We start from the raw sequence: 22,679 nt of genomic DNA, 5'->3' as shown, positions 1-22,679 counted from the left end.
ATTGCACCTCAGTCAACAATCTATCGCATCATCAAGAACTTCAAGGAGAGAGGTTCCATTGTTGGCAAAAAGGCTCCAGGGCGCCCAAGAAAGACCAGCAAGTGCCAGGACCATCTCTTAAAAGTGTTTCAGCTGCGGGATCGAGCTACCAGCAGTGCAGAGCTTGCTCAAGAATGGCAGCAGGCAGGTGTGAGTGCATCTGCACGCACTGTGAGGCGGAGACTCTTGGAGCAAGGCCTGGTCTCAAGGAGGGCAGCAAAGTAGCCACTTCTCTCCAGAAAAAAACATCAGGGACAGACTGATATTCTGCAAAAGGTACATACTGTGGACTGCTGAGGACTGGGGTAAAGTCATTTTTTCCAATGAATCCCCTTTTCGATTGTTTGGGACATCTGGAAAACAGCTTATTCGGAGAAGACGAGGTGAGCGCTACCACCAGTCTTGTCTCATGCCAACTGTAAAGCATCCTGAAACCATTCATGTGTGGGGTTGCTTCTCAGCCAAGGGAATCGGCTCTCTCACAGTCTTGCCTAAAAACACAGCCATGAATAAAGAATGGTACCAGAATGTCCTCCAAGATCAACTTCTCCCAACTGTCCAAGAGCAGTTTGGCCATCAACAATGCCTTTTCCAGCATGATGGAGCACCTTGCCATAAAGCAAAGGTGATAACTAAATGGCTCAGGGAACAAAACAGAGAGATTTTGGGTCCATGGCCTGGAAACTCCCCAGATCTTAATCCCATTGAGAACTTGTGGTCAATCATCAAGAGGCGGGTGGACAAACAAAAACCTACAAATTCTGACAAAATGCAAGCATTGATTGTGCAAGAATGGACTGCTATCAGTCAGGATTTGGTCCAGAAGTTGATTGAGAGCATGCCAGGGAGAATTGCAGAGGTCCTGAAGAAGAAGGGTCAACACTGCAAATATTGACTTGCTGCATTAACTCATTCTAACTGTCAATATAAGCTTTTGTTACTCATAATATGATTGCAATTATATTTCTGTATGTGATAAAAACATCTGACAAACACACATAAAAACCAGAGGGCAGCAGATCATGTGAAAATATAAGATTTGTGTCATTCTCAAAACTTTTGGCCATGACTGTATGGTTAGTCTCTATGCCACTGAGCTGTTGAGTTAATGGTCAGGTATCTGCCTCAGTGTATACTCGAGCTGGCTTGGTGTCTCAGTAGATATGAGCTTCAGGTGTTTGACATTGTCATCAACCTATCAGGTCTTTCCGGGGTCTGTAATAGGCTGACTTCTGGCTTCAGTCCTCACCAATTTTCGTTGTTATCAGCTAGGATTCTTGGCCGTTTAGTAAGGAGTGTTTAGTGGGAGGTGAACAGTCTCAGGAGCTGAATTGGAAGTGGTGTGAGTTTTGTTCTGTGTGAGAGTCTGCTTTTCCCTCAACATTTCTACTCAACCCCTGACCTGCCTTTCTTGCTGCCTGTCACTGTTTTGGTATTAGTGAGTTTTGGTTTAGGGCTTCATGGTTTATTTTACCCCTGTCCTGTGATACCTTTCATCACTACTCCACTTTTACTCTCCTCAAATTCCTGTAGTGTGTTTTGTGGTTGTGCTACACCTGTTAGTTCTCCAACACGTTCCATCCTAGTTGTTACTGTTTGCAGCTGCACCTATTCTTTCGCCTCTAGTATCCCAGTCCCTAGCCTCTTTCAGCTCTTTCCACCTGTTAGGTCTCCGTGTTTAGAGAGCTAGTAGTTGTCGGGGCCAAGCTTAGCTTGGGTACAGCTGAGCAACACCCTCAGGCAGGGCCTAGTCAGCCATCGAAGCGCCAAGGACAGCTTTCCTACCCTATTTCCATAGAGGTGCTAGCAGCATTCGGTATCACGGTTGCTCGGGCATTGACACAACTGTGACAACCCTCTCCGTAGACACTATACTAACCAGTTTGTAGCAGTAGAAGAGAGGGGGGGGAGCAAACAAGAGAACACGGAACCAACAACTGCCAATATGTCCTGAACCTAAAAAGAACAGGGAACAGCCTGTAGCAGGAAATAGAAAGCGTGGGATCCCTGTGAATACTATGAAAAATGGGTTATATGATGAGTACAAAAATCCTATGTTCTCATTTATCATTGGGGGACATGCAAGGGATGTTCAAAAGCAGTTCAGAGAGTGGGATGAAAAACAGCCATGCAAGCAATCTAGTGCACAACCGCTTGCAGAACCTTACAACCCAAATTGGATATGCTAGAGACCATAGAATGGATCTGATAGACATACATGACTTCCTAATTAGAATGCGTTATCCTGGCTGTTTTAGGATGTGTTGAGATGCTATATGGCTTGGGAATATCCCCCTCCTACTGTTCTTCTGACCTTCCACAGCTCTACTTCCTTCTTGTGTTGCCCTTGATTATTGTCTGGGTTACTTAATGTATGCAAGTCATACATGCATATATTTTGCTGAGTTGGCGCTTTTTTTTTTTCTCCTAAGTGATTCTAGTTTAGTTTTTTTTCCTTATCTGGCATTAATGGCAGTAATGAGACTTTACGCCTGTTGTAAGACTGATCCTATAACCTATTACTGTATATTTATAATACATATTGATTTTGTGTTGCATTTCTGCATGCCCTTTGTCTCTTTGTACTTTACTTACACTCTTTCCCTGTAATCTTCTAATACAAAATACAGTTCAAACAAAGGTTGGTCACACCACATATTGATTTGATACACATTTCTCTTTTGTTCATTCGCTTGATATTTTGTCAATCACTTAAAGACTGGGCTAACTTTTTGGGGTTTTTTACATGTGGTTTTGAGGGCTATAGCATTTTTTCCTTTGGGTCATACAAATAGTTTTTGGCCTTTTTTTTTTTTTAAAGCGACCCTTATGGTTAAAGCACTGGTGAACACTATGTTCAAGGACATCTGTAGCCTCCCATATGCACCACATAAATGTCGACAAGAAGGGTCATGAAGGGTCTGGTTGAAGTGAAGGTGAATTATCTCCTGCAAATTCTTCAGGGGCAGAAACAGACCAGCTAGAAGTGGTAGCTCCCCTCAGACCTCAGCAGCCTAAGTAGCAATATTGCAGGCAGTCCGAGTTCCAGAGCCTTAATTCTACTCTTTTTCTGGAGATGGAGTGAAAAATCCCTGTGGGGGTGCTTTTCCTACTACCATTGTCTCTGGGTCAGAAAGATTCAGGACTCTTGGATCCTGAATATTATCCAAAAAGGGTATTCAATAGACTTAGTAACTGTTTGTCTCAAGACAATTTTATCTTAACAGACTTTGTCTCAGGAACGAAGCAAGAGGGTCTAGAAGATTCAGAGTGCTTTAGAGTATGTACCCACAGTTGAACAGGGATTAGCGGTGTATTCCCCAGTATTCCTCATTCCCAAGCCCACTGGGGAATTGAGAATGATAATACATTTGTAGATTTGCGCTATCTCAACCAGTTTATCAGGAGAAAGTGGTTCTGTATGGACAATATAAAGTCTGCAATCTCAATAGTGGAACCAGGGGTTGTAGGACATCTAAACACACCTTAGCAAGGTGGATTAAGGAAGTGATTAGACTTTCTTTTATGTAAGGTTCCCACCTTACATTTTTAAGGTGAGGTCTTTTTGCCCCTGTTATAGTCGGGATCAATTTTTTTAACTATTCCATCTGTCCTAACAGAAATACAGGAGCAGAAATAACAGTAACACAAAAAAATATATTTTTTTAATCCCCGTAAAATCCTTTTCTCTTTGTATTCATTGGGGAGGCGAGGGATGACGATCGCACCATGGATATAGACCTGGCCACTAGGATTAACAAAAGAAGTTGTCTCCGACTCTGAGCTATAGCCTCTCCCACAAGCATTGCACTAGCCAGTTTGTACCACATGGAACCAACAGCCACCTACATTGCCTTGAACCCAAAAATAAACCAAAATAGCCCAGTGCAGGAACAACTAGAAAAAAAGGGTGGAATCTGTATTCCCCAATGAATACAATGAGAAAAAAAAATATTCTCGCTTAATTTATTGGGAGACATAGTACCATTGGATGTCATAAAGCAGTCCAAGAGGAGTGGTAAGTACACAGATATGTAAGTACACAGCCACTTGCAGAACCTTGTGGCATAACCCATCATAAGGAGAGGTGGCAGCCTACCCTTGAGCAGATAGGCCTGTCTGATAACTGACCGAACACACCTTGAGATGAAAGCCTTGGAAGCAGACAGGCCCTTGTGAGAGTCCTCAAGGAGAACAACTAAGGTGTCCAAACAACAGAAGGGGTCCATGAGAGACAAATAAGCCAGGAATGAAAGACTATGTCCTTGATGATGTGGAAAGAAGAAGCCACCTTTGACAGAAAAGTTGGTGGACTAAGGACATCCTTGTCCTTGTGAAGAACAAGAAAAGGAGTCTTCCGAGGCAGGGAAGTCAGTTTGGAGACCCTGTAGAAAAGTAACGGCAACCAGGAAGACAACCAACCAAGACAGAAGGTGAGGCTCGAAAGGGAAAGCCTGAAGAGCCTCAAGGATTTGATTGTGTTTCCACAGGAGGATGGTAGGGTGGAGCACAGTGTGCCACTCCCTGCAGGAAAGTGTTCATCCTAGGTCGGAAAGCCAGGGTCTTCTGAAAAATAATGGAAAAGGAAGACACCTGTCCAGGAAGGGAAAAGGAAACAGTATGGAAGTCATTACTCTTGCACCACTGTACATAGTCCTTCCACGTGATGATTTTTAGCAGACTGGGGTTTATTAGCCTTAAGCATGGTCTGGATCACAGGCCCCAATAAACCACAATCGAAATCTGACCAGGGAATCACGTGGCCCAAGGGTCCTGACCAAATAGAGAGGCAGCTTGTGGTTCAAGTGGGAGGTGAAGAGGTAGACATCCGTCCTGTCCCATCTGGGGCACAACTGGAGAAAGATCTGCTGGTAAAGCAACCACTCGTTCAGGTTCAGCTTTTCTTAACTTAGGCAATCTGCCACCAAATTATCCACGCCTGGAATGTGGATTGAAGACAGGGCCAAAGCAAGACGCTCTGCCCAAAGTGAGCAGGAGGCTTCTATCTAGTATGGCCGCTTGGCTCCTGGTGCTCCCCTGATGGTTCAAGAAGGTGAATACCATCAGAGTTTTGGAAATCACAGCATGTCAGTTATACCTACGGAAATGACAATGTTTTCCCTATAGGTATAATGGAAGCAGAAAGTCCTCAAAGTAAGCCTCTGTGAAAAACGCTGTGGGGAAAAATCCCAATGTGTTGCCGCTGTGGCCTTTCCTGCAGCCCGCTTTGTGGGGCCTTAGCCTTTGTTCTCTGTTTTGGTTTTCTTTTTACCATGTATGTATGTATGTATGGACATTTTTCTGGTGTTAATTAATGTATCAGATTCTCTAAGGAATTTGAATTTTAAAAAAAAAAAATGTTATAAAATGAAAACACTTATAAAAAAAAATATGTGCAATGAAAAACTTTGAAATAGTTTTTCAGTGAAGGAGACCTGAAGAACATGAAATGCATGCCATAAAAAAGGTCATCTAGCAGAACAGGAGATAAGTCTTATAGATAACTGATTACAATATATAGAGTCGCAAACCATTTGCCATAAGTAATCATTGTAACCCTTATTAAATTAATAAAAGGGCATGGATTTTCTTTTATTCTGGAAATAATGTTTTAAACATGTTTGAACACAAAAGCTGTCAAATCCATCAGTGTTTTAAAGTATTGTGCCATGCTATACAATCCTATGTTTATCACGTTCTCCAGCTTTTACAAAATGACAACTCCTAGCATGCTGACAGGCACAAGCCGGGAGTTGTAGTAATTCTGAAACAACTGTAGAGCCAAAGTGTGAGACCAATGGTTTAACAGAATAATCTGAGTACATTATGCCTTGCGCAGGACATGTAGTGGCGCTGTTGTGTTAGGCCTTCTTGCATTCGACCATCCACTGCCATGTGGCCTGCAATAGACATAACCCATTGTTTGTCTGGAGTGATGGTTTGAGGCCGGTTTTATTTTTATTTGATTGTAAGCTATGTCATATAATCAATATTCCTTCATACTGCCAATGCTCTCAACACCAACTTTAGGTCAAATTTAGATGGCTGTAATGAGGCAACATTTCAGTAGCGCCTGCCCAAAATGTGACTCTACTATGATCATGTGACTTTAGAACTTTGTAAAGATACAATTCCTGAATGTTTGTTTTTGACTATGATCTTGGGAATCTGTGAACAATAAGGGTGTCACCACCAGGACATGGGGACCAGCGTAGAACTACCCCTGTTCATGCTACTTATCACACTCCAAAAGGTTCATTATTAGGTTTTCACCATGGTAGAAACCAATTTTCTTTTAAAACATTATTTCACGACAAATTTTAAGTGTATTTTCACAACTCGTGGAAGGGTTTACAGAATACAGCAAATCATGTTCAGTTAGTTCATAGTCTGGGGGCCAATAGTTTCTGTGCACTATATAATCAGTGCAAGGTGAAATGCTGATGCAGCCGACAGGATTCCTGTTCACGTTAGGATTGTTTCATCTATCTGTTCAGTGGAGTCAGGCTGTGCTGCAAGCTTCTTCAGGGATCTCCGCTGGCATTCATTCAGCATCTCTAAGCTGGCAGTGTCCAGTATCTTTGAAACATCCTAAAAAATAAACACAAATTTATCTGGTAAATTATATCTATAAATGATTTGTATGTACAGAAAAACTACTCAATTCAGACTTTACCCCCAAAGCCATACACTGACATTTAGTCATTTAAGTTGCTGGCAAAATGGCTTCCAAAAGCTGCATAAGGACATTAAAATCATTTGTACTGCTGAGAATGGGTGGATGTGGAGACTTGACAATATAAAGCAGTCACTACCGTATCAGAACACTATTGTACTTTAAGACTACACACATTTATGATTGTGGCTGCACCTGAATGTTGGCTTACTTTGTGCCGATATCTAACACATTTTGGCATAGATGTTGCATCTCATTCTACAGATACTTAGAAAAAATAATGCTGAAAAGAACAAGTTTCTGACGTACACTTTTCAAATGTGTCTAGACAAGAGAGCTTGGTTTAGCAAGAACAAAGCTTGTTTAGAACAAGACTGTGTTCATCACATTGTGCTAACATTTTCTAAAGGTGGTATAAACTTAGACAACAGTGTTTAAATGGGCACCAGATTTTTCATCCGCCCTAAAGATCCACAGAACTGCCATAGCATAGATATGTATGTGTAATTTTACTTTGGTCTCTCATAATTTCATGGCCAAAGGCTCTATATTAGGTTTGTTGAACCCTCCAATTTCAACGGGGCTGTCTAGCCATCTAATGAGCATGAGACCTCCTTTAATTGGCAGATGGCAGGGGAGAGATGTTTTAGGCATTGTATTTCAGTGTACCTGATTCTTTTATACTCAGTAATGTAATTCACTATCAGAAGATATTCAGAACATATGGACACTTGGCCAGTTGTTTGTGGGTGTCAGGAGAGACATCTGTCAAATGTGTCAGAATGATGCTGGGTTCACACCAGCGTTCGGCTTTCCGTCTTCTGCATGCAGAAGACTGAAACCTGTCATGCCGAGTCCGGCCGTGAGCGCCGGTGAGCGTTTTATGCTCTCCGCAGCGAAACCGTTTTGCAGAGTACTGCATGTCCGACTCTGTGTCCAGTTAAAAAAAAAAAAAAACGGTTTCGCCGCGGAGAGCATAAAACGCTCACCGGCGCTCACAGCCGGACACTTTTCAAACTCATTCAGATGAATGGGTTTGAAAGATGCTGGCAGGTTTCCGTATCCTGCCCTGTTTTGTGCAGGAAACGGAAACCTGAAGAACAGAGACCGGGCGCAGATGTGAACGAGCCCTGAGCAAGGCTTTTAGTTGTTTCTTTTTTTTTTTCCTAGTATGAACTTTGTGCTCAAGGCCCAGTATTATCAGGTAACACAAAGTAAAGTTGATTCACTTTGCTGTAATCTCCACAGTGACTCATGAATACAGTAGTGGCAAGTTATCAGTAAAGTCCATACTAGTGTCATGACTTGTTGTCAATTTTACACGGAGCTAACCATGGGCAACATGTAACAGTTTCCTCCTTACAAAAACTTCTGTATTAGTCTAAAACTCTGATGTGTGGAGTAGAACCTTTTTCACCGTCATAAGGGTGCCAGTTTCCATTTCTTGATGCTCATGGTTACAGCGACAATTATAAACGCTTATGAATACTTAGGAATTTGTCATAGAAAAACATAATGTCGTTCATGGGGAAAAAAAAAAAAAATCTTATGAAAGACATCCCAGATGGTTTTGTTAATTGGAGTTGTTATATATGCCTTCTGTTTGCTTCTGGTCCATATTCCACATTATACTGCAATTGCAAATGTTGTAATATTGGTGAATACCGTATTTTTCGGACTATAAGACGCACTTTTTTCCCCCCAAATTTCGGAGGAAAATGAGGGTGCGTCTTATAGTCTGAATGTGGGTTTGCAGCATGGCCGCGCTACTGCCACCGCTGGTTTTCTTCAGCGGCAGTAGCGCGGCAATCCGCAGGCCCCGGCAGCTAAGACAGTCCCCGGCATCTGCTGTAATAGACCGGCGGATGCCGGGGAGTGTCTTAGCTGCCGGGGGCCTGCAGATTGCCGCGCTACTGCCACCGCTGGTTTTCTTCAGCGGCAGGAGTGTGACAATACTGCAGGCCCCGGCAGCTAAGACACTCCCCGGCATCCGCCAGTCTATTACAGCAGATGCCGGGGACTGTCTTAGCTGCCGGGGCCTGCGGATTGCTGCGCTACTGCCGCTGAAGAAAACCAGCGGTGGCAGTAGCGCGGCCATGCTGCAAACCCACTCCTCCACCGCAGGTCCCGACAGTCAGTTAGCCCCCCCCCCCCCCCCGGCCTCATACCTTTAGTGATGCAGGCCGGCTCCTGCACGGCGAGGCCGCAGGAGCCGACCTGTTCCGATGACAGCCGGGAGCCTAATGAAGGCTCCCAGGCCTGTCATAGATATATATTACTATCGCGGCTGGTCTATGACCCTCCGCGATAGTAATGTATAGAATCTCCCATAGACGGCAATACACTTGTATTGCCGTCTATGGGACTTGCAATCAAATGATTGCAGGTTCAAGCCCCCTAGGCGGGGGATATTAAAATAGTAAAAAAACAAAACAAAAAAAAACCCACTTAAAAAAAATATAATAAAAAATAAAATAAATAAAAGTTCACCTCCTTTCCCTAGAATACATATAAAAGTATAACATTACTGTGAAACATATACATTAGGTATCCCTGTGTCTGAAAATGCCCTGTCTACACCTGGCCCCACAAAAAAAACGCCCTATACATCCCCGTACAGCTGCAGGGTCACCTGTCAATGTGGCCTTGCAGCTGTTCCAAAACTACAACTCCCATATATTAAATATTTTACCATTTTTTTGCCTGAAAATTTTTTTTCCCTATTTTTCTCCTCTAAAACCTGGGTGCGTCTTATAGTCCGAAAAATACGGTAAATATATTTGCAGAGAAGAAAACAGAATGAAATAACCTTTCAGTGAATACATACCTGAAAGATGGTGTTATTTAATCTCATTTTCAATAGATTGACTATGGCCTGGTCACTGTACGCCCGCACACTTGTGTTTTTGTCTTTCGTATTGTCTAGTAGCACTTTAAGAATTGGCTTAATTGTTTGTGGGTCTAAAGCGGGCAAGTGATCTTTGTTTGCCCACCAGATCATCTTTTCTGCTATCAGTTTAATATCACTTGATGGGTTCTGAAGACACTGTTGGGAAACATGATATGTTAGTGATACTACAGGTTTTTTTTTTCTTATCTGTATCATTAAAAAAAATCCCAAAAATGGATTCTTACCATGGAAGTACACACATTTTGAACTCGGTGTAAGTTGGGCCTTCGCCTAAAGGAGTCTTCCAAACATGGAACTTTTTTTTTTTTTTTAAAACTTGAACAGAAACTTGAACAAACCATCTGCACTGCACTGATGACTTCACCTACCTCCTATGTGCCCTCTTTCAAGATATGCACCCCAATAGCATCATTACATTTTCAGCTTGTAATGACTAGAGAGGGCACTCCTTACTATGTAACGTGACTGCCTGCTTACTAGTGAAACCTACATCTCCCAGATACACCTGGCTGTGTGTGCTTCCTAACTGATCATTCCTCCCAACAGAAATCACTCATGCACTGCACATGCTCCATCTGTTAGGATGGCACATGTACGGTTATGTAGTCCTCACCTAATAAGCAGCTATAGGGAAGACAAAAGAAAAAAAAATTGAGCATGAACATCCTGGACGAAGTTGGACTACAGGTCGTATCCATTGTCAACAGTGCTCAAGCAGTTGTAGGGAAAGGGGATTCTATTGGGCTTTTCTAGTGACATGTATACTTTTGTCTAATTGCTTTCTATGGGTGATAAAGTACTTTCATAAGAAATATGATTGTTGTTGTGGGAATACCCTTTAAGAGGTAAGTCTATACACAACATATTTCCACACCACTAATGTAACAGGTAGACTTGCAAATTTCACCCTGTTACATTGAAACCTATGGTGAAAGTTCATAACAGAAATGGACATGCTATGAATTTAAGAACCTGCATCACAAATTAATCTCAGAAAATACTGAAATTTCCACAGCAAGTGGACAGGTTAAGACCCATCCACGTGCCAGAAAAATACACTGTGGATTTTTATCTTTGCTTTATTTTGATCCCATGTGGACCTGCCCTAAAACATTCTGTTTTACAAACATCTAGAATATCATGCATTGAGCTTGAGGAATATTTTTATAGTTATTCACTTACACCTACCTTTACTAACAGGGTTACCAGTTTAGCAGGAAGGTTTCCATTTTCAGCCTCAATGAAATGTTTTATAAGGTAACCAATGCCTCGAATTCCACTAACAGCGATAGGAATCTACAAAAAACAAACATGACCGTCATACCACCAAAAACCTTTTACATGCTGAAACAACTGACTCATGTGTAAGTATATAATATATAAACCTGCTTATACAGTAATAGACCAAATTCCAATCATGAATTAGAAAGATTTTTTCTTACCCGATCTGCTGTTGCGTTGTTGTAGATCATAGACTCAACGTTCCCATAGAATTTTGCAGTGCATAATTTGCTTGATGAAACATTTATGGCCACAGAGAGAGCCATGCTTCTTCCATGCCTAACCATCCAGTCAATTCCGGTAAAATCAGCTAGTAAGACAAAGAGTCATTACATAGACATTAATATAACACTCCATGGCAGCTATAAAAATTATACATAGAATTGTATTAATCATCTAGTGCAGACCTGGGCAATGTACGACCCGCGGGCCATATCCAGCCCTCTGACTGATTCCGCATAGCTTGCGGGATAAAAGCATAGCTCCCTGCATGTCCCTTTAGTATTTTCTCCCGATCATCCCTGCTCTTATAACAGCAGGGAGTGACCGGGGAAAGCTTGTATTACTGTACTGAGAGGACCTGTGTGTCACGTCAGACGTCACGTGACTAGGGAGGCGTGTCTTAGTGCCGGCAGGACAGTGCAATAAGATGGAGACATTTGTGGTGTGTGTCCTAAGGTACTGAGAAAGGAGGGAGGGGGAATGTGAGATGCAGGGGGGGGGGAGTGAGTGTGTCTGTGTGTGTGTCTCTTAGTAACCTAGGGGTACAGATGGAACGGGAATGTTGTACTGGGGCAGAGATGGGGGGGGATCATGAAATGGGACAGATGAAGGGGGATATGAAACTGGGGAAGAAACGCACGGCCTGGCAGAAGAGCTTCCACATTTATAAAGAGAGGTGAACCGCCTCAGAAATCAAGCAGCTCTTCCTCTACTTCTGGGAAAAATTAAGACATGTGCCTGTCTTCATAATTCAACTTGCTGTGGTATGTAACATAGCACGTTAAAGAAGACCTTTCATGTATACTTTGCTTTTTCTGTCAGTCTCCATTTAAACTTCTCCAAAGCAATGGCTCTGGTCCCCTATTCTATTAATGGGTGGGAGTACAGTCAGTGAAGCCCCCAGCAATCAAACATTTTATGGGACAACACCTTTAACAATATGCATTGTAAAATTTGCAACCGTGGGCATCAAAGACCCACTGAATAAATTTACAAACCCAGGAGATGCTGCTGCAGAAGTAGAGAAAAATCTTCATCTGGAAGATAGGCAGAAATCTCTCCAATACAGCCAGCAGCTGCCATGCGTGTGGCATCCTGAAAAATCATCAAGATATAATTGAATATCCTTTAAATGCTATAACAATACTACAAATATGCAAATTGCAGCTCTAATAACTACCTCATCATGTCCCAACATCCCTATCAACATGGCAACATAGTTTTTCCTTATGGCTGCATCCATCTTTCCTCCACCTCCTTGGATAATGAAACGTACAGCTTGAAGCATAGTCTCCCTGAAAACACAACAAATAAGTTAGTAAATGAACAAACCCTATCGGTTTCGGCCCTGCCACTTTTCTCATGAATTCTACTATACACATGGCAATATCTAAGATTCATGTACATCAGTTGAAAAGCAGTTATCAATTAATAGGTTACCTCACGCCAGAGTCCTCACACATACGGATGATGTTTAACAGCTCTGTGAAGAGAGGATCAACCTTTGTATGGATAACTATCAGTTTTCCCAGGGCATCAGCTGCTTTGAGACGCACAGCTCGGTTGGAATCTTGCAGAGCTTTAGTAAAAGTGGTTTGAAGTTGTGGCAAGAAAGGTTTTAATGCAATGCCAACCTTGGAAAGGAGGACACAAAACACTATGAGCAAACCGTAATACATTTAGGGGATAATGAAAAGTGTAAATTATTAAAAAGAACAAAAAGTCCTTCTTACCTTAGCCAGAAGAAGACTCAGAGTTTCCAGAAGAGCCACCTTTACACTCCAGCTGAAACGGTCTCCCAGAATACGGATTAAAGGTCCAGTGATGCCAATGACAGAGGGCTGCAAAGCTTGTGCAGACGTCAGTTTAATGACCAAGCCCAATGCTTTGGTGGCTTCTTCTTTCTGATCTGGGTTTCCAGTAAGAACACCTTCTCTCAGCACTGGTAGAATTGATGTTACTCCCTTAAAACAATGCAGAATAGTTTGAGCTCACATTTTTAAGAACAAATCTCTATGGCCAATTTGTTACTAATCGTATTATACCTTCTTTGGGATACAGAATCCAGGCACATTCTCTCCTTTGGCATCATTTCCTACCATGCGAATATCTCGATGAAGGTCATCAATCAATGATAACTGGCTTCCAGCATCCAATTTCTACAAAGAAGTAGAGTAATATTAAAAATGACAGTCTCTGCTCTGCCAGCCATGCACCTAAGAGGTTTTTGTACTCACTTTAGTTATAGCATTTAGAGCATCCCAACTTTCATTTAGAACCACACTGTTGGTGTCATTAAACAACCGCATGATTCCTGAAATCAGGCTCCTGAGATGTCCCGAGTAGTCGGCTTTTGTTTTTGCACAGTAAATATTCAATATAATAATAGCTGCTTGGCGCATTCCAACATCAGAACTGCGAGTGGCTTCTAGTAAGTCTTCGATTACGATTCTCTGACCAACATCATCTTCCACGGACAAGATAACAGCTTGGCAATTTGCCAATTCCTATTAGAGGAAAATATAATAAATAAGAAGTAATCCAAATAATTACAAGCAAAATCATCATTTATTCTCAGGAGTTAAGTCACTGCTAGAGCAGTCTGACAGATGCCTATTCCCCATTCTGAAGATATACATGCATACTCAAGCGCCTTGTGCACATGTATGTTTGCCCTTAACACTACCAGTTACAGGTTTCCCCTGGAGCAAAGCTAAGTGCAGAATGCAGGTACAGTCACTATCCACCTACAGAATTAATGGTTAATCTACTTACCACTTGTTCTTTCTCTGTTCCGATCTGAGCTTTCAATGCTGACATGACAGCAGGAAGGATGACATTCAGATGTCTAGTTAAGGCATCGCCTGCCACTGATGAAAGGAACGCCAACACACGTGTGTTCACTGGGGGACTTGTTAGCTATGAGAAGAACAATAAAATTAAAAAAAATAAGTAAAAGTCATTGGAACGACAAAGGCAACATGAACCTGTCATTTGCAACTTTAAGCAACATACCTTAGGAACAAGGTAGGGAAGTACAACACGACTTTTCACTGCCATAACCTGCTTGAGTCCATCCAAAGCAAACTCTGACATTTCTTCATTATCCTAAAAAGGAGAAATTTAATAATGTCAAAAACAAACTGTTTAAAACTAGAACATCCTTGGGTTTCCTAAGACTATAAAGGTCGATAACTTAGTTTGTTTACCAGTTGCTCCAATAAATATGGCAGAATGTCCTCCAGGGCTTGGTGACCAATGGTCGAGTGTAACTGCTCAAACGTTTTGGCTGCAGCCTCTCTGACTTCCTCAAGGGGATCGCATAATGCCTTCCTCACAGTCGGGACAAGTGACTCAGAGAAAAAGAGCACCTGGACAAAGCAGGAGAGTAAAGGTTCAGTGGACAAGAAAAGCAAAAGAAACAATGTTTACAGGTGATGGCTATAACTGCGTAATAGGAAACGGCAAACACTAATGGTAAAATATGTCACAGGAAATATCTGCTCCACAACTCACCGCATCCCTGCTTGTTGACTTCATAATCTCACTTAGGCCTATACACACACCCTGCCTTTCATCGCTTTTATCAGATCGAAGGCCATCTTCTAAAATGGGAATAATCTCTGGAAGAATTTTCTCCCCAAGTTTTCGGACCAGGTCTCCAAGTGTTCTGGCAGCAATCTAAGGCAAAAACAAATGATTATTTACCAAAACATATATTATAATACACATATTCTATAGTTAACGATCGAGATCCATCAAAGTGCTCACCGTTCTCTTGTCTGCACAAGTGCTGGCTAGAAATCCTAGCAGTAACGTAAAGAGAGTCGGTAGAATTTCTCGAAGTGTGCGTGGTGTGTTAGAGACAACGATCTTCCAAACGTGAAGGGAAGCCTGCCGAACAACTAGCTGTGTATCTGAGCGTCCCATGTACAATCCAGCAAGAACACGGTTTCTCCTTTCAGCTCCAAGGGCTGAAATTATGGCCTAAATGGAGAGTTTGTAATCAGGAAGATGACAGGAAACCGAAAGACATAAACGATCATTCATGACAAGGACCTTAAAACCATGTAAGTCATGGCGGACAGCAACAGAACTTGAGCTGAAACTTACCTTTGTCGACTGAGCAGTCCCAAAGTTGTCATCTTCTGAGGCAGTTTCTGTGGTCATTTTTCCAGTCACTCCTGATATATGAAATAGAAGGTCACCAAGAAGCTGAACAGAGCTAAACCTGATAATGAAAAGAACAAAAGGGTACAGGTCATGAGACAACGTATGAGATATCTTAGATGTATGGTCATGATTTGGCATTTTACACTGAAATGTACCTAATTCTCCAAAGATCATCAAATAGACCCTGCTCCAACTGTGGAAGGAGGAGTGCAATAGCCGTCTCTGCATACATGGTGATTATTCTCTGGCCTGCACGGAGAGCTGTATCACGAACAAATTCATTTTCATCAGCAAGCGCCTGCAATAAGAATTTTAACCTTAGCAGAGACAAATTGGCCCAACAATATGTACATTTGCAAACAATGACTGCATTCTTGTTACTACAAAGGAGAGATCTTACCTTTAGAATACAGGGTATGATGGGCCCAACATATGGTGTGAATTTATCACCAAAAGTAATTGGCAGATATATGAACATCATAATATAACCATCACGGACATGAGGAGCAATGTCCATTTTGCTGGCTGTTGACACAATTTCTGGCATCAGTTTTTCAAGTTTCTCAACACCTAACCCAGCCATCACTTCTGAAAGACCTGAAAGATAAATCAGATTATTATAATTATTTTATAAGCCACACATCATGAAATAAATATATATATATCTTAACTCAATAAACAACCACATACAACATACACTAATGTTTTACACCAGTGGTTCCCAAACTGAGGGTCGTGACTCTCTGGAGGGTTGTGTGAGTATTGATGTAGTTGTGAGACATCAGTTGTAATTAGGTGGGACGCACTGCGTGAATTTGTGGGGTTCACCTATTCCTACTAATGATGTAGCTCCAGACATTATACTGGGTGAGTCCACTGTGGAGCATTATACTTTGTTGGGCCATGATGGAGCATTATACCATGTGGGGCACCATGGAGCATTATACGGTTTGTGCCCACTGTGGAGAATTATTCTGCGTGGGGCTACTGTGGAGCATTATACTGTATAGGCATTGTTGTGTATTATACTGTGTGGGGCCACTGTGGGGCATTATTCTGTAGGGGAAGGGCATGATATACTGTGTGAGACCAGTGTGGAGCATTATACAGTGTGGTGGGGAGAAATGAGATACATTATATATACTACTATGAACAGGAAACTGCAAAATACTTTGGGGAGGGGGGAATCCCACAAATTGTGACAGTATGTGGCCCCAAAATTCCTGATGGGAGAATACAATAAAAGGTAAAGTACATTGCTAAAAGGCAGAATAAGAGGTTAAACAGCTTAATAAAAGGATGAATACAGGTAGGGACATATATTTTTCAAATGCAAAGTACAGTAAAAGATGGTGCCCAGCAAGGTTCAAAAGTGGGTCCCACCTTCAAAAAGTTTTGAAATACTTGTACTCCTTAAAATAATAATTCTGGAGCCATCATATTGTGCCATCCCTCTGTTAGCCCTAATATATGAATACATTGATGCATGGGTGCTACCAGTACCTATAGAGCCCAACACTATTCAATCACTTGTCACACTGCCAGACTTGTACAGCCCAACACTAACCAATCACTAGTCAAAGTGCCAGACCGTTTAGGGACTTGACCTTTGGCAAGTTGAATGGTAACACTCAACTTACATTTACATTTTTAGGAGAGCTAACATATGAACAGTACATCAGAGACCTCTAAGAAAAGGAAATGCAGAATTTTAATACAAATACCCACTAAAACAGACACATCAGGAGAGGTGACAGATCTTCTGTAATGACCCTTTCAACTAGCTGTTACCCGCGACTTCATCTGCAGTGATTGTAGTAGTGGGTATATACAGGTGCAGGTAAGGTTTTCGTACTGTGTATAAGGTATGGGATATGAAATGTAACTTTGTATCTTGTTTTTGCTGTAATTCAGAGAATACGTGAGACTTTTGTGTTGAAGTTAATTTGTATTTGAACTGCTATATATATGGTGTTGTGAGAAACTTTACATAGTGTCTTTGGGACAGAAGTATTTGAAGTTAACCCTTTACCGCCGATGGCATTTTTTGATTTTCGTTTTTGACTCCCCTCCTTCTAAACCCCATAACTTTTTTATTTCTCCGCTCCCAGAGCCATGTGAGGTCTTAATTTTTCCTGGGACAAATTTTTCTTCATGATGCCACCATTATTTATTCTATATAATGTACTGGGAAGCAGGGGAAAAATTCAGAATGGGGTGGATTTGAAGAAAAAATGCATTTCTGCGACTTTCTTATGGGCTTTGGTTTTACGGCGTTCACTGTGCAACCAAAATGACATGTCCCCTGTATTCTGTGTTTCGTTACGATTCCGGGGATACCAAAATTAGATGGTTTTATTTACATTTTGACCCCTTAAAAAAAATCCAAAACTGTGTTAAAAAATAATTTTTTGAAAAGTCGCAATATTCCGACAGCCGTAACTTTTTTATATGTGCGTGTACGGGGATGTATAGGGTGTCTTTTTTTGCGGGACCGGGAGTACTTTGTAGTTCTACCATTTTTGGGAAATGTTATTGCTTTGATCACTTTTTATTCAATTTTTTTTTCAGAATCAAAACAGTGAAAAAACAGCGGTTTGGCACTTTTGACCATTTTTTCCGCTACAGCGTTTACCGAACAGGAAAAATATTTGTATAGCTTTGTAGAGCGGGCGATTTCGGACGCGGGGATACCTAACATGTATGTGTGTCACAGTATTTCAGTACTTTTATATGTGTTCTAGGGAAAGGGGGGTGATTTGAATTTTTAATCCTTTTTATTATTTTTTTTATAATTTTTTTTACTTTTTTAAAACTTTTTTTTTTGCATTTATTAGACCGCCTAGGGGTATTGACATGGGTGGGCGGTGTCACGGATTGTCAGAGCGGTGGGGGTTGGCAAACATGGCTGCTCCGGAGCGTTAAAGAGAACCTCCTGGAGTATCGTTAAGGTGAGGGGCAAAGTGGTAAAGTATATGTATATGAGATTGTGTGGGGTTAGGGGCGAGGCTGTAGAGGGCAATAGGAATTTTGGGGCTTGCTATGGTCCAAAGTGTGTGAGATTGCAGAGATGGTGGTGTGAGTTTGGGTTTTGTGGGGTCCTGGCACAAACGTATGTGCGCTATTGTGACGAAAAGTAGCCTATTGTTTAATCGGGTGTATTAACTATGTTTGTGGAAAATTTCAGCCAAATCGGTGGAGCGGTTTTTCCGTGATTGAGGAACAAACATCCGAACATGCAAACATCCAAACACACAAACACACAAACCCACAAACTTTCACATTTATAATATTAATAGGATACATTCATACCTTGAGCAGCACCAGAACGATCCACTGAGCTGTAGTCCGATGCTAAAGTGTCCATCAGCCAAGGCAACAAATCCTGGAAGCAGGACTCCCCTGTTCCCTTCACCATCGCACCCAATGCCTTAGCAGCCACAGTACGAACCTAGGCAGTGATAATGCATTCAATATCAGTAAAGAGAAAATCACAAATAATGGGAGTCAGGAAGACCAAATGTTGTATAAAACCTACTTCAGGAACAGGGTCTATCAAAGAAGCCTTAAGTCCAGGTATGACACTTGGGAGGTATGGAGCCAAATCCTAAACAAAAGAAATATCATGGTCTATTGTCTTAAAGAATAAAAAACATGAACGTGACAAAAGGACATACATGTATGATATTTCCTATATCTTCAGGTTATGAGCATGATAAAACATTTACTAGCGCTTTATAATACACATGCAAGTCATAAAGGGACAGTACACAGGAGACAAGGTAAACTAGACCAAAATGGCCAAAGACAAGGTTAGAAGCATACCATGACATGATATACTATACCATTGTTAATAATAATATAACGCAGAGCAAATACCTTCTGATCAGTAAGGGAGTACATGTTTCCAATGATCTGGGCTGCCATTTTCCTAGTATCTGTAGAGCGATCCTGGAATGCCCGCTGTACTATGGGCATAATCAATGCTAATGAAGGAGCATCAATAAAATGGACAAATTTTGTATCAAGCAGGGTTTGCAGGCACTTCTGTGTCATTCTTGAAGGATCTGTTAGTGCATCGAGTAATACTGGACAGATTGCTGAAAAACAAAATAACAGGTTTTGTTTTTTTTAACAGTAAAAGAAAGAAAGGAAGAAAAAAAAACCCAAAAACTTACAATGAATAAAATTGTAATTCTAAAACTATGACTTCACTTACCAAGGATTTCTGGGTTGCGAATTACTGAACCAATCTGTCGCAGAGCTTGTTGCCCTGCTTTCTGCACCTTGACATGAGAATCTGTAAGCACTTCAGTGAGTTTGGGCACAATATTTGGCAGACAGGACGACAGCTGCTTAGGGGCACAGTATGCCATTGCTCCTAATAACTCCACAGATCCTTAATGCAAGCAACCAAAAAAGAAAAAAAGCACCATCAGGATCAAACAATTCACATTTCTATGATTCATAAATCTGATATACAAAAATAGCACAGCTTCTAAGAGTGGCAGATGGTTGTGGAAATCCCACAGATTTTGGCTCAGTCACAGCTACCCAAAATGAGACAAATAAAATTACCAGCTTTGGTTCGCCAGGATTCTTCTTCAAGAGCCACCAGAAGGGACGGCAATACAAGCTTTACTCCGTGGGCACTGAGATTACTCATAACTGCCTTAGCACATTCATCTGCAGCCTGAATAACAATAATTTAAAAAAATTGTTAACAGATGATACACTTAATAATAATTTTTCATATACATGTAAGGTAAGCACCTACCTCTCGCACATACTGGTTTCCATCACCAAAGCACAGGAGGAGATGAGGTAACACATGAACCACATAAGGCTCAAATAACTTTCCAAGCATATTGCAGAGCATCTCGAAGGCAAACAAAGCCCCTGGTAAAGAAATAGTCAATATTTAAGCCCTTCACATGCTGTTTTCACCACATATAAGGATCTATTCACATGTTCAATGTCATATGAAGGTCATGTGACTGACAACAATGGGCCCCCAAAAAAGTACTAACTATAATGGAGTCTGCCAGGTTTCCGCTATGGTGTTCGTACATTGTCCATGCTCATTGATGGAACCTTTAATGAGGACCTTAGCCTAGTCTTAGAAAATATTTTGAAAATTATGTGTTACCTTCCCGCCGCCGGAAATTCTTTTTGTCTTGTATAGCCTCTGTTAGGGTGGTCATCATTTCCTGCTGCTTCAGGGAAAGAATTCCTAAACCTTTAACTAGTCCTGCAAGACCATATGCAGCACCTTTGCGTTCTGCATACTTATCAGACTCTAGAAGAAGGGTCATAAGTTTCTGGATCATACTACCAGCATCCTCCTTGATAGCTGGCACTAGAGGAGGAAGACAACCGGCTACAGATTCTTGAACCTGTGAAGCGATATGACCAGGTCAGCATATCAGTATAGCACATACAAACAGAAACTACGAAATATAAAAAGTATTTAAAAAAAAATACCTGTTGTGAAGGGGTGGAGAGTGCAGCTATTAGCTTGGCCACAATTGGCTTAACTTTGGGATCATTTTTGTCTAAATGCTTTGCCAGTGAACCCATAAGAATGACCACACTTTGTCTAACAGCATCATAGCTGGCATCATTTGGAGCGTTTTTCAAAAACTCTTCAAAAACTGGCAATAAAGAGCCAACACTATCCTGAAAACAAAGATATAGGTATATTTAATTGGACAATATTAAATGGGATAATTACTTAAGTACTGACTAGACCAAAATGCTATCAGCAGCTGTATAGAAGGAATAGTCTACAACATCTGTCTCACCTTCCCATGTGTGTTTAGTGCAGACAATGCCCCATCCAGCATGCACTTCCTGACATCAGGGTGCCGATCATTAAGAGCATCAGGAACATAGAATTGGAAGAGAGGCTTAATTTGGGAACTGTCTAAATACTGAGCCAGCTGGTTCAATGCCAGAGCTACTCCACACCTAAGTGTAAAAGGAAAAAATTACAGTTTGCAGCTGCAGACAGTTGATGATAATTATGAAGAAGATATATATATATATATATATATATATATATATATATATACGCAAGATATTGAAATATTTCTGGAATTGTAAACAATTGATACCTTGCTTCAAACTGGTCAGGTGGAGACTCTGAAATCACTCTTCCCAAAGCATCAAGTACAGGAGGAGGCCTCTGAAACAAAGAAAACACAAAATTTCTAAATTGCTTTGCAACTTTACTATGAGTTAAATGGGTTTTCTGGGATTTATATAGATGACCTATCCTTTAGACAGGTCTTCAATATGTGATTGGTGGAGGTCCAACAGAGAGTGGAGGTGGAGGTCCTTCCCCAGAGATCAGCTGCTTAAAGAGGCCATAGTGCTCTAAAGTACTGTGGTCTCTTCCCTGTGCTGATGACATCATGTTCATCAGTCAAATGTTCCAGCAGCACTTCCAAAATCTTATTTAAGTGAATGGAGTTGAGCTGCAATTCCAAGTACAGCCTCTACAATATATATAAGGCTGTGCTTGGCATTCAGTGAATGGTACAGCCTCTTGAACTAGCTGATCGTTGGATCTTGGGTGTTGGACCTATGCTGATCACAAACTGTCCAGGAAAAAATGTATAAAAACAAAAACAAACAGTCCTCAGAAACCATCAATTCTTACCAAAAGCCAGATGTGCACACCAACAAAGGAGTCATTGAAACAAAAATGTACAAATCTAGTATCTATGTACCCTGTCGGCAGGAATCACTGAAATCATGAACAAACCTTCAGACAATAGTTTTCTCGTGCATACAGATAACTTTAGGGTTGAGAAATATCAAAAACTTGATACTGATAACAAGATGCAAAAAGTTATTACAATAACAATACTTATCACAATAAATAAATACTAAAAAGAATTTAAAAAAGAAAATATTATAACCCCCCCCGGATTTTATATAGAATTATTATTGTAACATTCTGACAGCTCTCTGTATATACTTCCCCCAATGGATGACCTTGACAAGCTATAGTAACGGGCAAACACTGTCACTGTGTGTATAAAATATTTCTACAATCATACATATACCAACACATACTTTTCCACAACCAACCATTATGGTTTACCAACATAAACTTACATAAAGCTTCTCATGATACAGCTGAATTAATTTCCTCATGACCTCAGAAGCCTGATTCCGATATGCGGCCACTGCATGAGATAACGCCTCGGCTCCTGCCTGTCTTACTGCTTCTTCATGATGAATTACATCTTTTATCAGTAAGGAACAGAGGTCTGCCCGTAACTTTAAGTCCAGTGATTCCCAAAATCTGAGGGGGGAAAAAATAATAATAATAATAAAAAAAAAAATCTAGTTAAACAACAGGCCTAG

At 41.1% G+C, this 22,679-nt stretch overlaps 1 protein-coding gene across 2 annotated transcripts in view; it reads right to left on the bottom strand.

The window, feature by feature from the left end:
• Positions 1–6,312: 6,312 nt before the first annotated feature.
• Positions 6,313–22,679, bottom strand: part of GCN1 (GCN1 activator of EIF2AK4) — a 48,995-nt gene continuing 32,628 nt past the window's right edge. For both annotated transcript variants that reach the window (XM_075276214.1, XM_075276206.1), the window contains exons 30-58: positions 22,428–22,617; positions 21,419–21,489; positions 21,107–21,272; positions 20,787–20,981; positions 20,452–20,698; positions 20,080–20,201; positions 19,881–19,995; positions 19,522–19,701; positions 19,182–19,402; positions 18,841–18,909; positions 18,615–18,753; positions 15,703–15,899; positions 15,458–15,600; positions 15,243–15,360; positions 14,901–15,116; positions 14,646–14,810; positions 14,339–14,500; positions 14,145–14,237; positions 13,905–14,048; positions 13,367–13,636; positions 13,175–13,288; positions 12,863–13,093; positions 12,570–12,763; positions 12,310–12,424; positions 12,128–12,224; positions 11,069–11,217; positions 10,815–10,922; positions 9,543–9,761; positions 6,313–6,630 (exon numbers count right to left, since the gene is read on the bottom strand). In XM_075276214.1, coding sequence (XP_075132315.1) covers positions 6,505–6,630; positions 9,543–9,761; positions 10,815–10,922; positions 11,069–11,217; positions 12,128–12,224; positions 12,310–12,424; positions 12,570–12,763; positions 12,863–13,093; positions 13,175–13,288; positions 13,367–13,636; positions 13,905–14,048; positions 14,145–14,237; positions 14,339–14,500; positions 14,646–14,810; positions 14,901–15,116; positions 15,243–15,360; positions 15,458–15,600; positions 15,703–15,899; positions 18,615–18,753; positions 18,841–18,909; positions 19,182–19,402; positions 19,522–19,701; positions 19,881–19,995; positions 20,080–20,201; positions 20,452–20,698; positions 20,787–20,981; positions 21,107–21,272; positions 21,419–21,489; positions 22,428–22,617 — 4,576 coding nt within the window. In that variant the 3' untranslated portion in view covers positions 6,313–6,504. The remainder of the gene's footprint in view (positions 6,631–9,542; positions 9,762–10,814; positions 10,923–11,068; positions 11,218–12,127; positions 12,225–12,309; positions 12,425–12,569; positions 12,764–12,862; positions 13,094–13,174; positions 13,289–13,366; positions 13,637–13,904; positions 14,049–14,144; positions 14,238–14,338; positions 14,501–14,645; positions 14,811–14,900; positions 15,117–15,242; positions 15,361–15,457; positions 15,601–15,702; positions 15,900–18,614; positions 18,754–18,840; positions 18,910–19,181; positions 19,403–19,521; positions 19,702–19,880; positions 19,996–20,079; positions 20,202–20,451; positions 20,699–20,786; positions 20,982–21,106; positions 21,273–21,418; positions 21,490–22,427; positions 22,618–22,679) is intronic.

Source organism: Leptodactylus fuscus, chromosome 1 (assembly GCF_031893055.1).
Source record: "Leptodactylus fuscus isolate aLepFus1 chromosome 1, aLepFus1.hap2, whole genome shotgun sequence".
NCBI classification, from domain to species: Eukaryota; Metazoa; Chordata; class Amphibia; order Anura; family Leptodactylidae; genus Leptodactylus; species Leptodactylus fuscus.
Note: the sequence above shows the minus strand (reverse complement) of the source record. Positions and strands in the feature narration are given on the sequence as shown.